Source organism: Pseudorasbora parva, chromosome 10 (genome assembly GCF_024679245.1).
Source record: "Pseudorasbora parva isolate DD20220531a chromosome 10, ASM2467924v1, whole genome shotgun sequence".
In the NCBI taxonomy this organism is placed as follows: domain Eukaryota; kingdom Metazoa; phylum Chordata; class Actinopteri; order Cypriniformes; family Gobionidae; genus Pseudorasbora; species Pseudorasbora parva.
Window position 1 is genome coordinate 21660395 of NC_090181.1, and position 22649 is coordinate 21683043.

Genomic DNA, 22649 nt, shown 5'->3' on the forward strand with positions numbered 1-22649 from the left:
TGCGTTCAGGCAGGCCACATAGTCAAGCTCCGTTATCAGCTGATTGGAAAAATCCCAACCCCGCCCCTATCAGCTGATCCAATTCTCATGCACTGAATTGGCAATTCTCAAACAGGGCGTCTTACTTAAGTGTAGCTTTAGTTCAGTTAGTCTGCTTGCTGCTTCCACTGCACACTGCTAAGAACTTCCTCCCCAGCTCCTCCTTAACTTTGTTTAACTTAGAACATGCATCAATGACACAATTAACATTGATTGTTCTAAATGGGGGATTTACGATGCCTTCGTAGTTTGGAAATTTGGGAGGTTGTCCCCAGAAGCAGCTGTTCCCTGTCTTGGCTTTTCATGGAGCTCACGAAGAAGGTGGGGAATTTAGAACAGAGCCATACCGCCAAATGTAAATTTATGCAAAATACGCAATAAAAAGTTAACTAAAAGTTTGTCTATGGTGGTTTTTGACTCAAGTGGACCAGTCTGAACTAACATTATGCATCTCTTCATTGCTCTGATTGGTTGTAGGTCTATCCAATTGATGCCTTTCCTGGTTCAGTTGAAACACGCCCCATAATTACAGCCCAATGGAGCAGTATCAGACTCATATTCTGACTAGAATTGAGTATGACGACGTCAGGCTGTGCACAGTGACAGTTGGGTGATTTTTCCATCTCCACTTCCTAGGAAGTGATGTATCAATGTTCCCTTATTCCCTATACCGTTAGCAATGCCCTTTGAACTGAACATGTTCGCTCCCATTGGATTGGAATCACACTTAAGATGGCAGAATACCCTGTGAAGTCCATTTCGCAGTCCACTCACGGTCGAATAGAATGCACCTAAGGCATTTTAGACATATAATAACACTAAAAAACATGAAATTAATAATTACGTCATCAGTGTAGAATAATTATAGTTAAAATGATATTTCAACTCTGAAATGCAGTTAAACAGAATCTCAGGTGACCTCAAAGGAGATTCAGCTTAACTTGAGAATTCTAGCTCTCCGTCCAAATTCTGCCTCCTCCAAACTACATCCTCAGAATGCTAATCAAGCTATGGAACCTGCGCTTACAATTCAGATGAGCCATCAGAGCAAGAGAGAGAGCAACAGACAGAACTGAAATTGAAATCAAGAGGGAGAGGAGAGAGAGAAATTTCACGCAAGAGCAATTCCAAGGTTCCCCTGCACATAAAAGACATCACAAACCGCATCCTGAACTAAAGCACAATAGTCAAATCAACCTCAAAGCCAATCAGTGAGAACTGCTGACCAGTCCTTCCTTGCACAATGACATTGACCAACATGACCTTGCACTGACTCACATTTAAAGAGAAAAGACTCTTAAATGTTATAAGTAGTTTAAAATTGTGTACTCTCACTTTTAATTGAGTACATTAAGTGTGATAAATACTTTTGCTCTGCTAGATGTAATAATCTTGTAATTAGCCTATATAAAATAATAAGCGAATGTAATAATCCTTTTTGGACAAGTACATTTACTCACACAATGTTTTTGGAAAGTAATAGTACTTATAAATTTAAACAGCCTATTCGTTGGGGGGATGAACAATAGCATACAATATCTTATATTTAGTTACATTTTATAATGAGTACCAGAACATTTCGCAGAGTTACCTTAATGAGTAATGGTCAAAAATAATGAAAATACATCAAAATTTCACCAGTTTGATGCATCACTTCCTATAATAAACCTGATTTTAACACCTAAGATAAAAACTGTGATATCTGATGTTGCATTCATTTCACATCTGATAACATTCGTTTAAGATTCAGAAAATCTCAGCAAGGCCAAAGATGTTAAGTTTATCAATACCGCAGCTCAAGCTCTCACAGAAACAGCCAAGCAATGAAGAAATTAGATTGATTATGTGTGGGTACCTGTGCCGACATACTGCACAAAATGAAATTGACTGTTTTCTTTAGAATTAAAGAACCTCCGCTCCCCCCTGATCTCCCAATGCAGGGGAACTGACACAGAGGAGCTGGCTACCCAGAGCTCATTTTCTGCTCAAACTATAAAGTGCACTGTCACGTCTAATGTTCTGCTTAGTCACCTGTGACGAGGAGAAAGTGAAAAGAGTACCAAAAAAGAGAGAACGAAAGGACTCATAAACCCAAGGGTTTCCCTCTCATCTCAGATAGCACATAGGAGTTCACCCAGCAAACACTAATGAAAAAAATTCCAATTAAAACTCATTTAACCATTTGAGACAGTCAGCAAATATCATTGATGGAATCTATTCTGGACTCTTAGAGTGATCTATTTAGCTCAGCAATAAGTGGGCAAACAGCAGTGGTGTGTATGGGGAATGTCATTATTCTTGCTTACTTCACTATTAATGATGCTTACCCCAAAAGCAAGTATCTTATACTAAAGAATGTATGTGTATTATGTATGCAATTAAAAATTTAAATACGTCTGCATGGCTCGTCCACTAAATGGGACTTTAGCATGCCAGGCAGCATGAGTGGTAATTTTGCGAAGCCCCGCCTCAAAAACTTTCCTGACCAATCCTACCTTAGCGACTGTTGCTGTCCACAATTTCTCAGACAAGGATTTGCTCTTTATTTGCAAGTCTATGTAGGATTTAAAAAAATAAAAAATAAAAACATTATGGAAATAATCCAAAAATATGGTAAAATGTTGTTGACAGGTTGCTATTATCAGGAAAAAAGCAGCAATACGTTATTCTTTTTCCAAAGCTTTAAATAAATCATATAAGTTCATGCTGGGGATTAATCTCTAATAAGAACATCACTAAAACAATTAGATAATGCTATTAGTTTTATGTCATTTCACTACACATTTATTCAGGTCACTGCAGTGTGGAGAAACTAAAGATTTCACAGTTTATCACAGAAAAAAAGAACAGATCTGGTGACTTAGACTAATACAGCTGCCAACACATTCAAACAAATCTTTTCTCTTTTAGTGTAATTTAACAATTTCTTCAAAAAAAAGTGACAGATAAAATGCTTTGCAAAGGCCCTATAAGTCTTATACTAAATACATTTTTACCACTTTATGCATTCAAATCGTACAGCTTTTATGTGAAGTGTCTAGTTTCATGCTCACTCTGGTTTGTGTGCATGTCACATGAAGAAAAACCCTAAATTGTAGTAACTTGATTTGACTTGATTTCTCATTCATAAAATAAACATATATGCATCTGATCTGGCTACTATTTAATATATCAAAAATACTTCATGAAATATATAGTGTAATAAAGAATCCATCTACAATAATCACTGCTCTAGCTGACCCTCTTACCACAGGACACCACCAGCTGGCTCACTATTGAGTGTGTGTGAAATCTCTGTATAATCAGTATGTGTACACTTACGGTGTGCTTAATCAGTGTGTATATAATCAGTGTGTCTAATCGCAGCTCTCTAAATTACTAAATAGCTCCAACTGTCACAATCAGGGGGGAAAAACACTCTGCCGCACAAGCAGATACTCTCAGTGTGTGTGTGTGTGTGTTTCAGGAACTCACACTTTTTTTCAGGCATCTCTTAATTCCCTCGGAGAAAGGAGCAGCTCTGAGACAGCAGCACTAATTAGAGTGTTTTCTGGAGAAATGTTTCATGCTGTGGTCCCCAAAAAATCCGGAGAGACTAAACAGTCAAAGATGATAAGGTCAGAAACCACAGAAGGAGTGAGAAGTTTAACCCCTGTGTTCTGCCCAGTTTTAGTTTTCATTTCTGAAAGAATGTGAAAGGCTATATACATTATTAATTTTCAAATTAACCTGTTTTATAGTAAAAAGTACAAACCCACAAGTACAAACCCGATTCCAAAAAAGTTGGGACACTGTATAAATTGTGAATAAAAACAGAATGCAATGATGTGGAAGTTTCAAATTTCAATATTTTATTCAGAATACAACATAGAAGACATATCAAATGTTTAAACTGAGAAAATTTATAATTTTAAGGGGAAAATAAGGCCATGTTTACCACAGTGTGGCATCCCTCTTTTTATAACAGTCTACAAACGTCTGGGGACTGAGAAGACAAGTTGCTCAAGTTTAGAAATAGTAATGTTTTCCCTTTCTTGTCTAATAAAGGTTCTAGTTGTTTAACTGTCTTAGGTCTTCTTTGTCGCATCTTCCTCTTTATGATGCACCAAATGTTTTCTATGGGTGAAAATCTGGACTGCAGGCTTCAGTACCCGGATCCTTCTTCTACGCAGCCATGATGTTGTAATTGATGCAGTATGTGGTCTGGCATTGTCATGTTGGAAAATGCAAGGTCTTCCCTGAAAAAGATGACGTCTGGATGGGAGCACATGTTGTTCTAGAACTTGGATATAGCTTTTTCAGCATTGATGGTGCCTTTACAGATGTGTAAAGCTGCCCACGAGACACACACTTATCAAACCCCATTAGAGATGCAGGCTTCTGAACTGAGTGCTGATAACAACTTGGGTTGTCCTTGTCCTCTAAAGTCCGGGGGACATGGCATCCCAGACTTCCAAACATAACTTCAAATTTTGATTCGTCTGACCACAGAACATTTTAAATGAACATTGGCCCATAGAAAATGGCTGCGCTTCTACACTGTAAAAAAAAAAAAATTGCTCCAATTGAAAATTTTCTAGTGACTGATCACATCTAAATTTTTCAGTTAGCCGAACTGAAATTCTGTGAATCAATGCAATTTAAATCACAGGAATTCAATTTGGCTAACTGAAAAATTTAGTTGTGATCAGTCACTTGAAAATTTTCAATTGGGGCATTTTTTTTTTTTACAGTGTAGATCATGTTTAGATATGGCTTCTTTTTGACCTATAGAATTTTAGCCGGCAACGGTGAATGGCACGGTGGATTTTCTGGAAGTATTCTTGAGCCCATGTTGTGATTTCCATTACAGTAGCATTCCTTTAAAATGCAGTGCCGTCTAAGGACCCGAAAATCATGGGCATCCAGTATGGTTTTCCGGCCTTAACTCTTACACATGGGCGTCGGAACCACTATGTGTCTTTGGGACAAGACCCACCCACCTTTTACGACCAATGATATTGGATCCACTCACTTTTATCGTCTCACGTCACGTTCAGCACGTCTGTTTACCTACCCCTAACCGATAAACACTTATTATTAAAACATGTTAGACGTAAAACATGTTAAACTTAACTAAAATTTTCTCAATTTTTATTGAAAATGAATGCCTTTTTGATCTGATATGTGATGGAAAAAGGGAGTAGAGCGAGTGTGGCAAAAGGCAGATTCGAACCTCGATTTGATTTGTGTCAAACCTTGATGCCATGCTTGTTACCCCTACACCATAGCCACAGTAAATAACTTAGTGATTTCCGTAATTTTGTCTGGCCCAATCAATCGTTTAGTAAATGGCAGTATATTTGTATTTAATGTAAACGGCATCTAACATTACTTAATATTAAAAAAAAATCTTAGAGATAGGACCCACCCACTTTTTATTTGATTCTTACGCCCATGCTCTTGATTGTTCCAGATTTTCTAAATCTTTGGATGATATTATGCACTGTAGATGATGGTAACTTCAAACTTTTTGCAATTTTTCTCTGAGAAACTTCTTTCTGATATTGCTCCACTATTGTTCTCTGCAGAATTGGGGGAATCGGTGATCCTCTGCCCATTTTGACTTCTGAAAGACACTGGGTGCTTCTCAATATCCCTCCTCGTTTCCTCGCTCCTCTGTCCTCCATCCTATGACCCGGAAACCGATGGAGCTCAGCCATCTAGTAGGAGATCTCAATTCTCTAATTGCACCGGCGAGGATCAAGGAGTGAGGAGGCTTCCTGAGTAGTCATGAGCGAGGATACACAGGAGTATCCTTTGCGGAAGTGTTTTATCGACTAAACATGACGCAAGCATTAATTCTCCTCCCCCTTCATATCGTGCCACAGTTTATTCATTAGTATTATTATTGTTTACATGTACAAGACACAAATGTATGTAAAATAACAACAACTGACAGTTGCAGAATTATATCAAACCACAAGAAAATGAAAGAAACAAATAGAGAAACAAATAGAAACTAATACTATACAATGAATAAAAAGCAGTGAATTCGTTGTAAATAATAACTGGTAATATTGATTAAAATATGGACAAATGTGGTATTTTGTGGAGGCTAAAGCTCACAATATAAATAGTTATGTCTAATGTTCAAGAATCCCGACTAAATCCAGCGGTGCAGAGTCATCATTAATTGACGGCGCTTTAAAGTGACGTTAAAAAGAGCGAGGATATATAATTTCACTTGATTCAATTCCTCCATCTTCGCGTCTTTTCCTCGCGTCCTTCCCTCGCATCCTGAAGGGGTGGAGCTAAGGTGCGAGGAAAGGATGCTAGGAAAGTAAACGACGATGCACAAATAAGAATTGGGGAGCACCCAGTGCCACTCTGAGAGGCTATTTTTTATATCCAAGGATGTTGCCAATTGACCTAATAAGTAGCAAATTGGTCCTCCAGCTGTTCCTTATCTGTGCATTTAACTTTTCCAGCCTATTATTGCTACCTGTCCAAACTTTTTTAAGTCCCAACTCATGAATTCCAAAATGAGCCAATATTTGGCATGACATTTCAAAATGCCTCACTTTCAACATTTGATATGTTATCTATATTCTACTGTGAATAAAATATAATTTTATGAGATTTGTAAATGATTGCATTCCTTTTTATTCACAATTTGTACAGTGTCCCAACTTTTTTGGAATCGTGTTTGTGCTTCAATTTAAACTTATTATAATTTAGTGATCATGCAACATTTTAAACGTATTATTAATATATATTATTATTTTAATAAAGTTTTTATCTTATATTTATTTCTACTCTATTTCAATAAACAAAATTATAGCATAGTATTTTTACAATAGTTTTAGTTTACAATAAAAACATATACAGATATTATTGAAGCTTCTGTTTTACCACAAAATATGTACTTTGTTAAAAATAGCTCTATTCAGGGATACATCAGTACAATTTTTTGTTGTTATGGATGAATAGCAATAAATGGCCTATACAAAATCTATATTATTCTATGCAAATAAATAAAACTAAAAAATTACTTGTTTTGAATGCTACAAGTGAATTTAGGCATCATAACATTATAATGTGCAGTATTAAAAATTAAGATTTATTTTCTAAAGATTACATTTAACTATTACAATTTACGTGTTATTAAATTATTAGATTAGATTATTAGATTATTATTTTAGTTGGATGATGAATTGAATAATCTAAAAAAGTATATACCAATATATTCAGCTTTCCTGCATTCAATTTGATAATTTACTGTTAAGTATATTTTTCAAGCTAATACACAGCACAGAAACATATTTGTGGATAAAGACTACATTTAACCCCAAAGTGTACCACCGGTGAGTTATTGCATGTCAAATAAAAAAGATATGTACAATTTTGTTGAGCACACTTTTTTGTCTTTTATCAGCAGTTTCTTAGTGATGTCCAGTAATGAGGCTTTTTTTTCCTAATGTCTTCAGGTCTTAAAAAGGTTAAACCAGCAAACCACTGACCTTGCCTTATTAATTCCTTCGTTTTTTTTCCAGTCATTAATTTGTATGCCATCCTCTCATAATTTCCTCTACTTATCTTAGCATGCAGTTGAGCTTCCATAGAAGCACTAACACATGTCTGCATTATGAATGAAAGTCAAAGTAACTAGCTACCATTCAAGCTGATGACGCAAGCTCACACATGCGAGAACGAAAAACATCTTGAGGCTTGAGGTCCATGAGTTCTCCTGTCATATCACGCATTATGGTACCAGATATGGGCTAAAAATAAAGGCAATCCCATGGAGTGTTTTATTCAAAAGGCCCCACTTCCACTATTTATTACGTGGAACAGTGGAAGGAAGGATAGAGGAACCTGCATCATGATCCACACACACCATAGGGAATAGGCATCTAAAAAAATAACATGTCATTTACTAGGTTCCGACAAAATGTTAATTGCTGCACTTTATTTAAAAGATATACAATTAATTTGGGTTACTTTTTTATTTTATTTGAGTGGATGATTCAATGACTTGCTAATAAGGGCTTCACTTGTTTGGATGACTCTGTGTTTTTTGAATTAATCTTTTGTCTTGAATGAATGATTCAATGACAAATACATTTTTTAAACAGTCACTTGTTGCCACCTACTGGTGTAACAATATAATTTATAGAATCTTTATTTGAAACTTCTAGTTACATTCAAAATGTGATATACTCCATTTTGTTCGCTATCATATGAATCAGTGTTTATATCCGAACTGTAAACTTTTATCCCAGTACTTCTGTGATCATTTTAATTATTGCAACAAAAGAAAATTATACTATGATTTTATTTGTAAAACTGTTTGTGAATGATTTTGTGTTTCAAAATGACAACTGCAGTACCAAAGCAGATTTGAATATTTGTGATCGCAGTTGTCAAAGGTTTAGTGGACGACATTGCTGAATTGTTGTCATTTAGGCCATCCTTAAAAATATTCTTGTTTGCCGTAACCCGACCGACCCTGTCAATTTAGGGCCGACTCAATTTTTTATTTTTTTTTCCTTTTAGTCCGACCGACTTGCCGGTTGTAAATTGGCTTTAAGACCGACCAATTTCTTTTTTTACTTTTCAAACAACTAATACAACAGTAATAAAATAATATGAATTATATTTTAGTAAGTATTATAAATGTATAAATTGCCTGGGCCATACAAATGAAGGCTACGTTCTTTCGTTTATAGAAAAACCCGTGACGTCATCTATGTTTACACTATGGTTAACGGATGTCACACTATGGCCTGCACGTGCGTTCGTTTCGGCCATGGTTTCGGCTCGGCTCATACTCTCATTCACTGTAACGTTTTAAAGCCCTGTCGGAGATTTCGCCGCATTGTGTGATAGGAGTCAGGAGGACCATGGACACGTTACACACACCAGGCAAGTGCACTGCAGAGGGGAGGGCTTTGAGCCCCTGTCCTTTTTGAAAATGAATCAAAAGTGCCCCCTCAACATTTATCATTACTATATTGTGGCGAATAAAATAGATTTTGAATTATAATTAATATAACAACGTGTACAAAACAGTAACAAATGGTGGAAAAGCCGTTTATCTTGTCTCTGTCAGTCTGAAATGTTGTCATAACGCTTTGCTATGGGTAGCGTGTGTTCTGCTCGACCCCAGCGCGTGGTGGGAGCGGCGGGACTGGTTGTAACTTGAAAAATAATGCTTTATGTATGGTTCTGTCGATGGATACACGTACACTACAACAGCGATAATAAAAGAAAACGTGGGCAAAACGGTCTATCTTTGTAAACTGTGTTCAATGCATGCGAGTGCTGCCGTATGACCATCTTTCGCCATCATCACTCAGTATATTCGCCAGAAGACGCGAATGAGAACCCTCTGCAGTGAGAGAAGATCTGTCTCTGTGCGCAGCGCACGCACGTCTCACAGCGCGCAAATATTGAGTTCTTTCAAGTCTTGCGTTTGAACGGATAAACTCACACAAAAAGTATGTCAACATGTCGATCTTGATGAGTATCCATCAGACAGTCTGTATATGCCTTAAGAGAACTTTATACAGTTGAGAAAGACGATGCATATCTCTGTATTAGGTCTTAAAGGGGCAGTAGCCTTTACTGCTCTCTGTCAAACAAAAGATAAGGACTCACTCACTGCTCTTGATTAAATAGCTGGTTATAGACTTAATTAATTGAATTCATAAAAACAACTTTTTGCTTTTTAAGGAAGCCACTTCAGAGACAGACACAGATAGTTGCGTGTTCACAATCGAGCGTAAAACGACCCCTTTTTACACAATCGAGCGTAAAAATAAGAAACATATCACGGGAAAATACTAAAACGGGAAGACAGCGGGAAAAGAGCTAAAATACGTGAGAAACCTGGAGAAAAAGGGAGGGTTGACAGCTTTGAGTCAATGACAGCTAGCTGGTGGTTGGACACTTTTCTTTAAGAATGCACCGGAAATTTATGCAATAAACATGTTTTTGACAAATATTTCAATTTGTTTGTGGTCTATATAGCCTGCAATTAGCCTACACGCCCGAAGGCACGGCTTGAAGACCCAGTCAGTGATGTCACGATATGCCAATTTGTTTAAATTCATACCTACGTAATCACCATCACCAAAAATGTACTTTTTTTTTTTTGTATTAAAATTTGAAAAAAAAAATATAGACCTACCTACCGACCCTTTTTTTAATTTTTTTTACTGTTACTGCAAACCAAAATATTTTTAAGGATGGCCTTAATTTGGGAATGGCATTGCAATCTTTTAATGATTAATTTTGCAGCTCTTAAATGTACTTTTGAAAGCCGACAGAGAAAAACAACATATAATTGCATTAGTAGAACAAAATTCCACACCTGTCCACAGCCTATTCTGAGGTCACTGAACTGAATAAATGATTTTTAAAGATATTTACAGGTAAAGCAGCTATATAAGAAGCTTTAATAAAATCTCAGCATGGGCCACATAACCCTTCAGATCCTCAGTTAAATGTGCTGTCTATCAGCAAAAGTGCAAGATACAGAGAAGGCTGATTCTGCCCGTCTGAGTTATTTCTGTAGAACTGGTGTTTGAAACTGCAAATGAATGCTGTACCCTACACTTACACTGACAGACAGCTGCATCTGGGAAGCTTTGTACTGCATCTGCTGCTAGCTTATGTAATATGTTTAAAATGGGCATCTTAGAGTCATTTTAGAGAACAGCTTAGATAATGGATGCATATTTTGTCAAATTTGCTCTATCGCAGTCAGACACATTTGCACTGTGGGATAGAAAGCACTCTTTCAATCCTTACGATTTTCCAGCAAAATCTACACAGACACAGCCTTCCACTGTTATCCCAACAGCATCAACTACTTCTCAACTCCACTGAGGTTTGAATGGCGTGAGTGACATGACAAATTGATAGAGAATAATTAGCCTATAATGGACTTAAATGGCCCATAATTACATTCTACACTATTTTGTATAAATAAATTTTAAAAAAATAACTAATTATAAGCTAAAATCAACTGTTTTGAATGCTACAAGCAAATTTAGGTATGACAAATTATGGACTGTTTTAAAGGTGCCCTAGAATGATTTGAAACAATTTGTTAAATTGTTCTCTGATCTACATAGAGGGTATGTGGCTTATTTAAGGGAAAACATTGTCCAGATACAGTTTTACAGGTCCATTTACAACCCTATAAATTGTCCCTAGGATGTAATGCTCTGTTTTTGCCTTATTGGAAGGGTCATGAATATTAATGTTGAGCTCTGCTCTGATTGGCTTAATTCAGCAGCTCACCGCAGTTCAGTGAAGCAGCTCTTGAGTCCTGTCCGTCCTGACAGAACACAGACCGACTGAATGACACTTTAAGCAAAACATTTCAAATGGAGATCTGATGGAGATTGATCAAATGCAGCTTACTTGTTTATTTGTGTTTTCAGATCATCCGCGCACGAGAAAGAGCTCGTGTTCGTGCGGTTGCCAGATTTTAGTAATTAAATCCCCCAAACAGAGCTTTTCTGTGTAAAGAAACCCATATACACTCTGGTTTTGTCCAATCCGGCTACCATTTGCACGCGAGCTCTCTCTCGCGCACGGACGATCTGAAAACACCAATAAACTGCATTTGATCAATCTCCATTTGAGATGTTCTGCTTAAAGTGTGTCATTCAGCCTACATTTTAGACTTGTCTTTTTTCGTCAACGATATTGCATGTTTATATAACGTTAGTCACAATGTAGGCTAAGGTTACGCAGTGACTGTGATGTATAGCCTAATCTGAAATACAAATAGGCAAAAACATCATGGGAAACACCATTCTTCAGTTCTCAAAAATATAAATTTATAACTTTTATTTTTTTTCAAAACGAATAGCCTTGTCAAATGACTATCGTTTTAACTTATATGGTGGAAAAGGTGACGTTTGCTAGAAGGATCGAATTAACGATCTAAGCAAAGTATCTATTAATATTAATATTATAATATTACCCTTTGTCATTAGACAGATAGACACACTATTTAGTTTTGTATGGCACTTGGTATTTCCTATTGTTACTGTATACTAGCATCTTGCGACAAGATTTATATAAGAAGTAGGAGGTAATGATGTTTGAGACTCACAGTATTTGAGGTCCATGTACTGAACTCTTATTATTTTGCCATGGCAAGGTTAATTCAATTTTTCATTCTAGGGCACCTTTAAAAAGGGATATTCGTTTTGAGATTTACATTAAAATCACATTACATTTTTAGGTTTGGTTTCACAGACAGGGCTTAGATTAAGTCAGGACTAAATTAGGACATTTAAGATTACATATTTTAAGATATATCACAGCAAATCGCTTTCAGTTAAAACAGCTCAAACATGCATTTTAGTCAGGGATTAGCCTTGTTTGTGCAACAGGGGAAGAGTGTATTTAAAATTCCATCTTCCCAACATTAACAAAGGGGATGTCACACTGTTTCCCTGAATATTCAAATTATTGGAAGATAATGTAATTGTATCGATTTAGAGATCCTCAAAAGTTTACCTTTATAGATGGATGTAACCTAATATTGAGTGACCAAAAAGTGCGTATTATTGCATGCTTACATCTTACATGTTAGTAGTCACTAAAAAATGTCCTTTGGGGTATCCATATTTAAGTTTGCATGCATAACCTAATAAGAATGTAGATAATTAGCAGTTTTAAAAGTTGCACTCCAACACCCAGTTAGGCTATACACACAGAACGAGTAAAAAGTTTTCATGATCAGTGTTCAAGAATGAACATTCTAAGCGAACTTGGGTCATTTTGGGTTAAAAGGGCTAAATTAAATTGATGACAAACCTAGATAAGAAAAATATTTGTTGAATCCGACAGGTGAAAATGTCACGCCTTTTCTCGGCAGGTAAAGTGATGTAATGCTGAGCTCTGCGTCCCGCGCGCCGCCGCACACCATGCAGCTCGTGAGAGTAGACTAGACTCTTTTTGTTATCTTCTGCACCTTTCAAGAAACAAGCATGCACAAAAGGCTGAACGTACCTTCTTCCACGCTGACATTCTAGGTATTCCTTGAGCTTGCAGCTACATGGTGAGGATGGCAGCGAAGTTTTGAGAGTGCATGTGCTTACCAGTCGCCGCTCGCCGCCCTGCGGGTGAAGATGTAGCGCCCCTAGATGTAGATGTAGTCCCCTAGAGGTGATGTAGCGCTTGTCCACGCCGCTGGATGGCGCAGTTCAGGACGCTGCACGCTCAGACGCCATCATGATGAGGTCGGAAATACAAGAAGAAGCAGCATGACTGTATTTTCTTTGAAGTTTATGAAATAAATGTGCGATTTTAAAGCTCATTTTATATATGCGGTACGTGTTAAATTCTGTATTATCATTAAATGTGTAAAATAGTCAAAATGTTGATGGATTAAAGACGGTTAATAGTTAACTTGATGTACGCCTTATCATACACTAACCCAGCCACTGTTTACAACTAAAAGTGTTACTTAATGTAGAGCAGTTTTGTTTACGATTGAGGAAAAAAAGGTCATCAGGATTCTAAGCAGCTGATATGTCTGTCAGAAAAGAAGGTAAGGACAGATCATTGAATTAAAATGCATGACTGCATTACAGAGATTGTATTACATTGACTATATATATATATATATATATATATATATATATATATATATATATATATATATATATATATATATATATATATATATATAGTGAATGTACATTCTCTACAGAACCTTGTGCTTTGCACGTGTTTTATTGTTGACAAGGCTGTGTGTGTGTGTGTGTGTGTGTGTGTGTGTGTGTGTGTGTGTGTGTGTGTGTGTGTGTGTGTGTGTGTGTGTGTGTGTTAGTATTCCAGTCCAAGGTCCTGCAAAGATTGTATCCTGCATCCCAAGGGCAGAGTGTGCCGAAACCTGTTGCCCAGGAGCAGAGCTCACTAGCACATGTGCACCTTGAAGAAAGACCTCAGTCAATCCCACCCAAAAAGTCAGGTTGGAATTTTCTTCATGCTTAAGTCATCAAAGGATTAGTTCACTTTAAAATGAAAGTTGCACCATTATTTGCTCACCCTCAAGCCATTTTAGGTGTAAATTATCCTATATAAATGATTTTCCTCTTTCTCATGAACACAATGTTATATTAATACATTTCCTGATATTTCCAAGTTTTATAATGTCAGTGAACAGGGATTTTGCCGCTCAAAAAAGTGTATCCATCAATCAAAAAAACGTAATCCACAGGGGTTTAAATATGAAGGCGGTCTGGAAGAAGCTAGATATTTTACTTTATAACTTGTTAAATATGCATGTTTTTTTAAAGGTTCCTAATTTTGTTTTGGAGGTCTACTCCAATATATTCACATACATCAAAAGTAAAAATAAAAAAAAACACTTTAATTTCTTATCATATACATTGCAGAATCACATCTTTTACAATGGTGCCTGCAATCTGAAGCCACTCCTTTTTCCCTCTGCTCTGATTGGTTATATGGCCCCGTCTGTTGAGATTGGTCTACTGCTTACAACCGTTGACAGAAAACAAAACACCATTACTATATCTGAATTTCAGCTCCAGAGACTTATTCAGCACTTATACACAGTGATATGAACAGCAACAATGGAATTTAAAAAAAGAAAAAACAATACTGTATCTATTCGAGCTTGAGTCCTCATCTTTGCAACATGCTGACAACTCAAACCAAACTCTACCAGGCCTCAGCAAGAACTGCAGTGTTTGAGGATGGGTCAAAGTAGACATGAAGACCATAGGCTGGCATAATGCAAAATTGTTAACCTACATAGGTTTGTACAGGAAATTAGACTGGAATTACTGATTTCAGGCAGTTCAGAACCAGTTCTTTCTTTTGGGAAGCAATAACTCCATTTCTCGTGTACTTTAATCTTTGAAACTTTGCAGACAATTTACATACAAAAGTAGCTATATATAACACACTACAATGAAAGTTAATATCTGAAAAAGCATAATAGGGGCACTAACAGGGGATTTGGGACTGCTCATTTGCCCTTTCTTTCTCTCCCTTTCTTAGATAATAAGAAAAGTACCACTGCACAAGGCAAAAAGCTCTACACTGTACTTCCTCCTCCAGAAGGCTATCTGATCACTATTGCGGATGATTCTGTCACCATGTCCAATCCAGATTCCATTGACTCTGAGAACAGCCCAGCAGGTGAGTTAGTGACAACTGTGTTCAACCTGATTAATGGCAGACCTCTTAGGCTAAGAGCATTGTCTTTTTTCTCTTTATTTGGATGTCTCTTTTAGTCACACACTCCAATAAGAAATGGATAGCAATATTTATTGTAATCCTCCTATTAATCCCTGCAAATTATCCTAATTATTAGTCACTGCAGATTATATTAGCCAGTCTGTATCTTGATGATATCCTGTTTGATATTTTACTTTTTAATTATTTAGACTAATCATTGTGGTTTTCAATTTTTCATTTTAATTTTGCAACTCCTGTTGTGGATCCAAATGATCAAATCATTCAATTCAGTGGAGCATATTAGTCACAGCACCCAGGATAAAAAAACCATCATAAATAACATCCTTATTCATCAGGAAAACAGTTTATATTTTTCATCTATTCTAGACAAACACAAAACATTAGTAATTTATTTTTAATTCACACACACACATACACCACACAAACCGGAATCTGACTGTTTGAGATATTTGATTTGCAATTATCATTTGGGATATTTCATTGTGTTCCATTTGATACATGCTTTTTCCTGCTTCTTGTTGTATTTATATAGGCAGGACAAGCCATATCAAGAGTTTGGGGGGTTTGAAAAAACAGAGGTTTGGTTGTAACATAATTTTTGGATACTTGTACTATATTACATTACATTTTAATGACACCCAAACTATTTGGGGGGGAAGGAATTGTCGACAGCATTTTGTTTTAAGACCACAACATCAACAATGTCACTAAAGAAGTGTGTTTCTGGTTGTGAGGGAAAGATAACCAGAGTAGCAACAGAGTTTTGCAAGTGTGTTTGATTGTTCCCGGTCACGAGTCGAAACTGCATCAAATGTCTGTTTTGTGTGTGTGTGTGTGTGTGTGTGTGTGTGTGTGTGTGTGTGTGTGTGTGTGTGTGTGTGTGTGTGTGTGTGTGTGTGTGTGTGTGTGTGTGTGTGTGTGTGTGTGTGTGTGTGTGTGTGTGTGTGTGTGTGTCCTCCACGACCACGAGTTTGGCTGTTTTCGGAAAAAGTCGGTACATCTTATCTGTAATCTAATAAAACTAAAGACGTTTTTGAGATGTGATGGATGCAATGCTACTCTGTAAGTACTCAAGATTAACATGAGATTGATTGAATAAAATCAATAAATCAATGCGTTATCCACAGTTTAATGACAAAACCAACCACCTCATTTATAGGAGGTGACATTGCTGCATCTTTTATTACATATTAATCATCCCACCATCATCAGTCTGTTAGTTCAAGTGCCGTATTGTGGTTTGGCTTAGTGTGCAACTGTGCATATTGTCCATCTTCCTTTTTTCATGAAAAAGCTCTGTAGATTTCCTCCTCCTACTGTCTTTTTGTTGCTATTGATCTGAATAGACCTCAATAAACCTGCAGAGCAACTGTAACTTCATTCAAAAGCTCTCTCTCACACACACACACACACTCATACTGTCCATGTTATTGAGGCCTTTCCTCATCCCTCCTTTATTGCAAACCGGTCTCATTGTATGAGTTGTATGCTGATGAGCTGAATCTTTGCTTCCTGCGGTTTGTCACTCAGATGTGCGGTCAGTCTCTCTGCTCTGAATACAGATGAAAAAAATCAATAGCTCAGCACAACTCAGTGTGTTTTTGTAGTCCTAAGGAGCTCTAAAATCCTGCAGAAATCTACTGAAAGGGGGTGTGTGTGTGTGACTGTGTTTGTACACGTGTGCATGCTATCTGTATATGCCTCTTATACGGCATGTGCCCATTTCTTGTAGAAAAGAGTCTACCAAGAGCATAAATGTAATGGCTGTAACTGATGTCATTCACAGTTGTTATAGTGTATTTATTTAAATCTGTTCATGACAAATCGGCCACTTTAAACCTCTTTCTGCAGAGAATGGATCCTGATGCTTGTCGGATTTAAAACCCTTTTGTACTAATACTAATACTGTGAGAAAGTCTATAATCCTCCTCACCAATGAGCTGTTTTTGGATCTTTCAGATACAGAAGACCATGAGTTACATAAGAAGAGGAAAAGGAGGAGAAAGAAAAAAGTGTCTCCCATTACTACAGCCAAGATATCCACTCCTCCAGCAGAGGGCACTGCACAGGAAAAGACAGATGCTGTACATCCCAGCAGTGATGGGAATGCTGGAAGCTCATTGAGCATAGAGCGGCTCAGCAAGAACAGAAAGAGGAAGATGAAGAAGAAACGTCACAAAGAGAAACTCATCACTCTTGGACTGGTGCCTCATGTGAGAGCTGTTGAATTTACATACGCACAAAGTGGACATGGAAATTCAGAGGAGGTGCTCGACTTCCTTCGTACCACACAGGAGATCTACCTGTCTGACCGCAAGTCCTCTGGTATAGCATTTTACGGCACTTTTTTCTATGTTGAGGATAAATATACACTATTGTTTAAAAGGTTTTATGTTTTTGAAAGAAGTATTTGATGGTCACCAAGTTTGCATTTATTTGATCAAAAGTTCAAAAGAAAAGCATTTATCAGAAATTGAAAGCTTTTATAACATTACACACTACCAATCAAAAGTTTGGGGTCAGTACGATTTTTTTTTTTTTTTAAGAAATTAAATAAATTCCTACATTTATCTAACAAGGATGCATTCAATTGATCAAAAGTGACTGTAAAGATATTCATAATGCTACAAAAGATTTCTATTCATCAAAGAATCCTGAAATCCAAATGTACAACTGTTTTCAACGTTGATAATAAAAATGTTTCTTGTGCAGCAAATCAGCATATTACAATGATTTCTGAAAGATCATGTGACACTGAAAATTCAGCTTTTACCATCACAGATATAAATAGGATTTTGAATTTTTTTTTCGAAATTTTTTGAAATTTTTTTGCTGTAATTCTAAATGCATTATTTTTGAGCAGAAGAGAATTCTTTTAAAAACATTCCAAAAATCTTACCAGTCTAAAACTTTTGAATGGTAGTCTGTATTTTACTGTACATTATTTACATTTGAATAAATCTGGCAGGAAGAAAAGTTTTTATGAAAACTGATATATACACATTTATATTTCTACTCTTCTTTTCATGTTCCTGTATAGAAAGTGGCCCTTCTCTCTCCCTCACTGCAGCTGAGGCTCTGTTCTCTCGTCTCTCTGGTAGGACGCTGCCCCCTGCTGAGATCTCCAGGCTGAGTGGACTCAGGGCTCTACTGGTGAATAATGAAGAGCAGTTACAATCACACCTGCAAGAATTCAGGGCTACAAGCATATTGCCTGCAGGTTAGTGAGGACACTTGGACCTCCCATGACTGAACATCAAGCATTGCAATAGTTGCAAACAATATAACACAATTCAGAGAAAGTAATATTAGTCACAAAAATGTAACATGTCTGTCTTTACTCATTATTTGATTTCATTGCTAAAAGACTAAAAATGCTAACAAATGCACAGTCTACTATCATTCAAAATGTTGGGGTAACTAATAAAAATATATATATTAATGAATAATTGTATTTTGCAAGGATGCATTAAAGTTATGAAAAGTGAAAAGTGTTGAAAAAATATATATTTAAAAAAAAGGTTTTTAAATGTTCTTCTCATCAAAGTATGTGTAATGTTTCCACAAAAAATATTAAGCAGCACAGCTGTTTTCAACATTGATGATTTTCTTATTCTTGAGCACCAAATCAACATATTAGAAAAATTCCAAAAGGATCATTTGACTTTGACATTTGAGAAATGGTCAGGAATTGTGACCCTTACATCAGAGGACTAAATTACATTTCAAAATATACTAATAAAGATAACAGGTATTTTAAGTCGTATGTCACGATTCAAATTTAGATCAAATAAATGTGGACCTTAGCTTTTGCATGATATATATATATATATATATATATATATATATATATATATATATATATATATATATATATATATATATATAAAAACAATATATTTGTTTTGTTTTCTTATCGTTATTTGCATGGCATTAAAGGGGTGAGGAATTGAAAAATAAACTTTCCCTTTTACCCCTTCCCATGGTAATATAAGATTATCCTGTAAGTTTCAGAGCTAAAAACATCCTTGTTAGTCAAAGAAAAGCTTTTACAGACACCAGGCCCAGAAAACGATTTCTTGTACATTTCAAGATGTATTCGCATCTTGACGTCATCGACTGATGAAACACCGCCTCTACAGAATAATAAGCATGTGTAATTCAGTAGCCCCACCCACCGACTCAATAGATCATGCTAGCCAGCAGCAATAAACATGCCGAAGAATATAGCAAGATATTGTGCTATTGTGGAAGAACACAGTCACTGCATAAGCTTTCTTCAGATACTAATATTAGGAATGTGTGGTTGAACTTTATTTTTAATGAAGTTTCAACTGACATGGGGAAGACAGTGGTGTTCACTTAATTTCACTATAGGATCATTTGTAAACAAATCTCACAATGCTATTCTTCTATATTGGATCCGACAGGAGGAATGGTGCAACACACTTATGTGAGTAAAACGTGTTTTTTATATGTAATAGTATTGCATTGTTATAGATCATTTTGCTTATGTGTGCGTTTCTAACAGGGCATACCTTTAAAACGCTTGCCTCAGACATGTATGGGCCAGGGCTCGCAAAGCTACCAAAACGGAAGGCCGTCGGCAGGCCGATGAATCTCGTAATGTAATGTAATGTAAAAACCACATGAACGTCATTAGATGACCTCAGACAACAGTAGAAAAAAAGAAAAAAAGCCAGTTCATGACACCTTTAACTAGATGCCATTCACTTTAAGAAGGTCATGTGACCTTCTACTATTTTAAATGTTTTATTGTTTAATAATGCTTTTCACTATGAAGTGTGCAATGTATATTGTGTAACATTCAGTATGTAGTAAACTAGTGTTCGATTCTCAACATAGCCAAAGTATCGATCAAGAAAAAGCTGCAGCGTTCAAAGTGCTTTCTAGGGAATTGTTGGCTTTATATAAATAAAAAAACAACAATAACAATTTTGTTTATTTACTTTTAATGTCCCCATAGTGTTTTTGTTAGCATGACTTGTCTTGAATGTGTGAAGACAGATTAGACCTTAATAAGATGATCAGTGTTTTAATGAGGATCTATAGGCACCCAGTGGACTGGACTCATGACATTCCTCACAGGTGTCCATGGTGACTCCTAAACATAGCCTCCGTCTCCACGACAACCACAGGACATAACAATTATCCTTTTTTTTCCATACACCATTATTTCCACCAGTAGTTTCTGCAGGTTATTGTCTCTGGTACTCTGTTATTGCAGATGTGTGATTTCCCTCAGATGTCCTAATAAGAAGATGTATGGGGATGCATGCAGATGCAATTGTGCAGATTTTTGTTATATAATTATTTAGTCCTTATTTTTGGCCAGTTTCATTCTGTTGTGATTTTAATCTTTGGTCAAAATATCAACCAAATCCAGACAGTTGTCAGCATATATACATTATATCTAAGCAAACAACATGAAAAATCATAATTAGGGTTTATTTAGGTGATCTTTCTCTTTCTTGTTTTACAGATGAGGTTTCAGTGGTATGTGCTCTTATTGAGTATTGGCTGACAGAGATTCTTCCCATACAGAGAGAGCATAAGACATGACGTCCCCAGATTCAGAGCCTAAGAGGAAAACGACTGTGAATAACCAGCAGGTTTCTGATTGTAACATCTCATTATGTCTCTTCAGTCATGCTGTTATTCAAAGAAATCAAGAAGCTCAGCAGCAGCAACAATTTGAATAACTTTTGAAGACCCAGAATGATATATTCTAGTTTTTCTTGCCTTCAAAGTAATTACTTATGAAAACATTTGTACATATTTTCTGCTGCTCATTCTTTTATCATAGGGCACCAGTTCCATAAAGTATGTTTCTGAATTACAAACACTATTGCTGGATCAACCGTCTTCCACAGCTCATTATGACGAGTCTGTGGTTTAGCCTCTTAGCAGCTAATTACCTTAACATCAGAACGTCAGCAGTCCCTTATTGATTTAAGGGACCCTGTTTACACACTAGACTGCTAATTTCCCCAAAACAGAGCCTCACGGACTTGTTTTTTTTCTCTCTCTTCCATACATTTAATGAGCTTCTTTGGGGCATCGATGTGACAAGCCACCGCGACTATTAGTGTAAATAGAAAAATATTTCTTAGTCCAGCTAAGATATTTATTAAAGAGAAAAATCAAATGTGTCCTTGTTTCCAGTGATTGTATGACATACCTACCTGCATTTAATGCAGTCAGTTCACTACATGATCTACAAAGATCGATTTAAACTGATCTAATGGCTTATCCATGACGTCAAGGAAGGATGACTTTAGCTAAACAAACATCTCTAGACTTCCCTGTGTGTGTTCGTGCTAATCCGAGATATGCAAGGCAACCCACAACATAGGCTTCGATGCCATTATAGGATCACATGGATCTGGGTTAGCTTAGTGTTTTTTTTTGTTTTTTTAATTGCTTCCCATTAGGGTACAGTGTTTAGAAATAATAACCCTTCTGTTTCTCTGAGAAATGTTTTCTTATTCCAGCTGGAATATGAAGCGGATGACACAGCAGGTGTGATGGTGGAATTATAGAAGCTGAAAAGAACAAATAAAATAGCTAATCATCTTGTTTTAGCACTAAGCGCAGCATATCATCACACTAAAGGCTCACTGCAGCTTTAATATCGTGGTTTATGGATCATACCCACTCAGAAGATGAGAGAGGCAATCCTGCAAAGAGGTGGAGCAAATATCCGCCAGTCATTAATGCTTGGGAAAAGCAATTTCATTTAAACATACTAAATTATCTGCCTCTGAGTGAGGTCTGTTGGTTTAACAGGTCCTCATAAAGCTTACGGTTTGTCAGTCCCCCAGTGAGGCCCTCGACACACAGGCTGATAAAACATTGTGAAGTGTCTATAGTATTGTGTTGGGAAAGAAAATATTCTGCTGTCCCTAGTTTACTCTGTTTTCTACCCTAAGGCAAAACAGCAAAAGACAGGTTCATTCAGTGTTAGCAACAAACAGATATTTAACCAGGTGAACAAGTAAGACGAAATGGTGGCAAAAAACAGCTACAACATACTTTGTTGTCTTTGTTACTAGAACCTACACTACCATAAAATGTATCAAAAATAACTGTAAAACATTTACATTGTTTTGAAATATTGATATTTAAAATAAATGCTGTTAAATGCTTTTTATCTTTCTATTCATCAAAGAATCCTGAAAAAAATTAGAAACCCGATTCAAAATATTTGGACACTGTACAAATTGTGAATAAATAAGGACTGCAATAATTTACAAATGTCATAAACGTATATTTTATTCACATCGAATATAAATAACAATGTTGAAGCGTTGGGAAAAAAATTGAAATGTCATGCCAAATATTAGCTC

At 36.4% G+C, this 22649-nt stretch overlaps 2 protein-coding genes across 7 annotated transcripts in view; one reads left to right on the forward strand and one right to left on the reverse strand.

Moving 5' to 3' along the window:
* dlgap2a (discs, large (Drosophila) homolog-associated protein 2a) overlaps positions 1-13181 on the reverse strand; it is a 238503-nt gene extending 225322 nt beyond the window's left edge. For 3 of the 4 annotated variants that reach the window (XM_067455481.1, XM_067455487.1, XM_067455480.1), the window contains exon 1: positions 13060-13181. In XM_067455481.1, coding sequence (XP_067311582.1) covers positions 13060-13077 — 18 coding nt within the window. In that variant the 5' untranslated portion in view covers positions 13078-13181. Of the gene's footprint in view, positions 1-3513; positions 3635-13059 lie in introns of all 4 variants that reach the window. The other variant, XM_067455485.1, reaches the window with a different exon arrangement.
* Positions 13182-13251: 70 nt separating this feature from the next.
* On the forward strand, positions 13252-21452 carry erich1 (glutamate rich 1). Of its 3 annotated transcripts, XM_067455489.1 has the most exons (7): positions 13252-13379; positions 13526-13600; positions 13883-14023; positions 15079-15219; positions 17239-17604; positions 18320-18499; positions 20783-21452. In XM_067455489.1, exons 2-7 carry the CDS (start codon positions 13582-13584, stop codon positions 20860-20862), a joined length of 927 nt encoding a protein of 308 aa, XP_067311590.1. In that variant the 5' UTR covers positions 13252-13379; positions 13526-13581; the 3' UTR covers positions 20863-21452. The 3 variants fall into 3 exon arrangements, with proteins under 3 accessions (XP_067311590.1, XP_067311589.1, XP_067311591.1); XM_067455488.1 differs by having other exon boundaries at positions 13271-13600; XM_067455490.1 differs by having other exon boundaries at positions 13271-13600; positions 13883-14018.
* The last annotated feature ends 1197 nt before the right edge of the window (positions 21453-22649 follow it).

Bases quoted from the DNA above. Each gene is read 5' to 3' on its own strand.
- erich1 (XM_067455489.1), top strand. The intron at 15,220-17,238 runs GTGAGTTAGTGA...TGGATCTTTCAG, and splicing joins CTCTGAGAACAGCCCAGCAG to ATACAGAAGACCATGAGTTA. The intron at 17,605-18,319 runs GTATAGCATTTT...GTTCCTGTATAG, and splicing joins GTCTGACCGCAAGTCCTCTG to AAAGTGGCCCTTCTCTCTCC.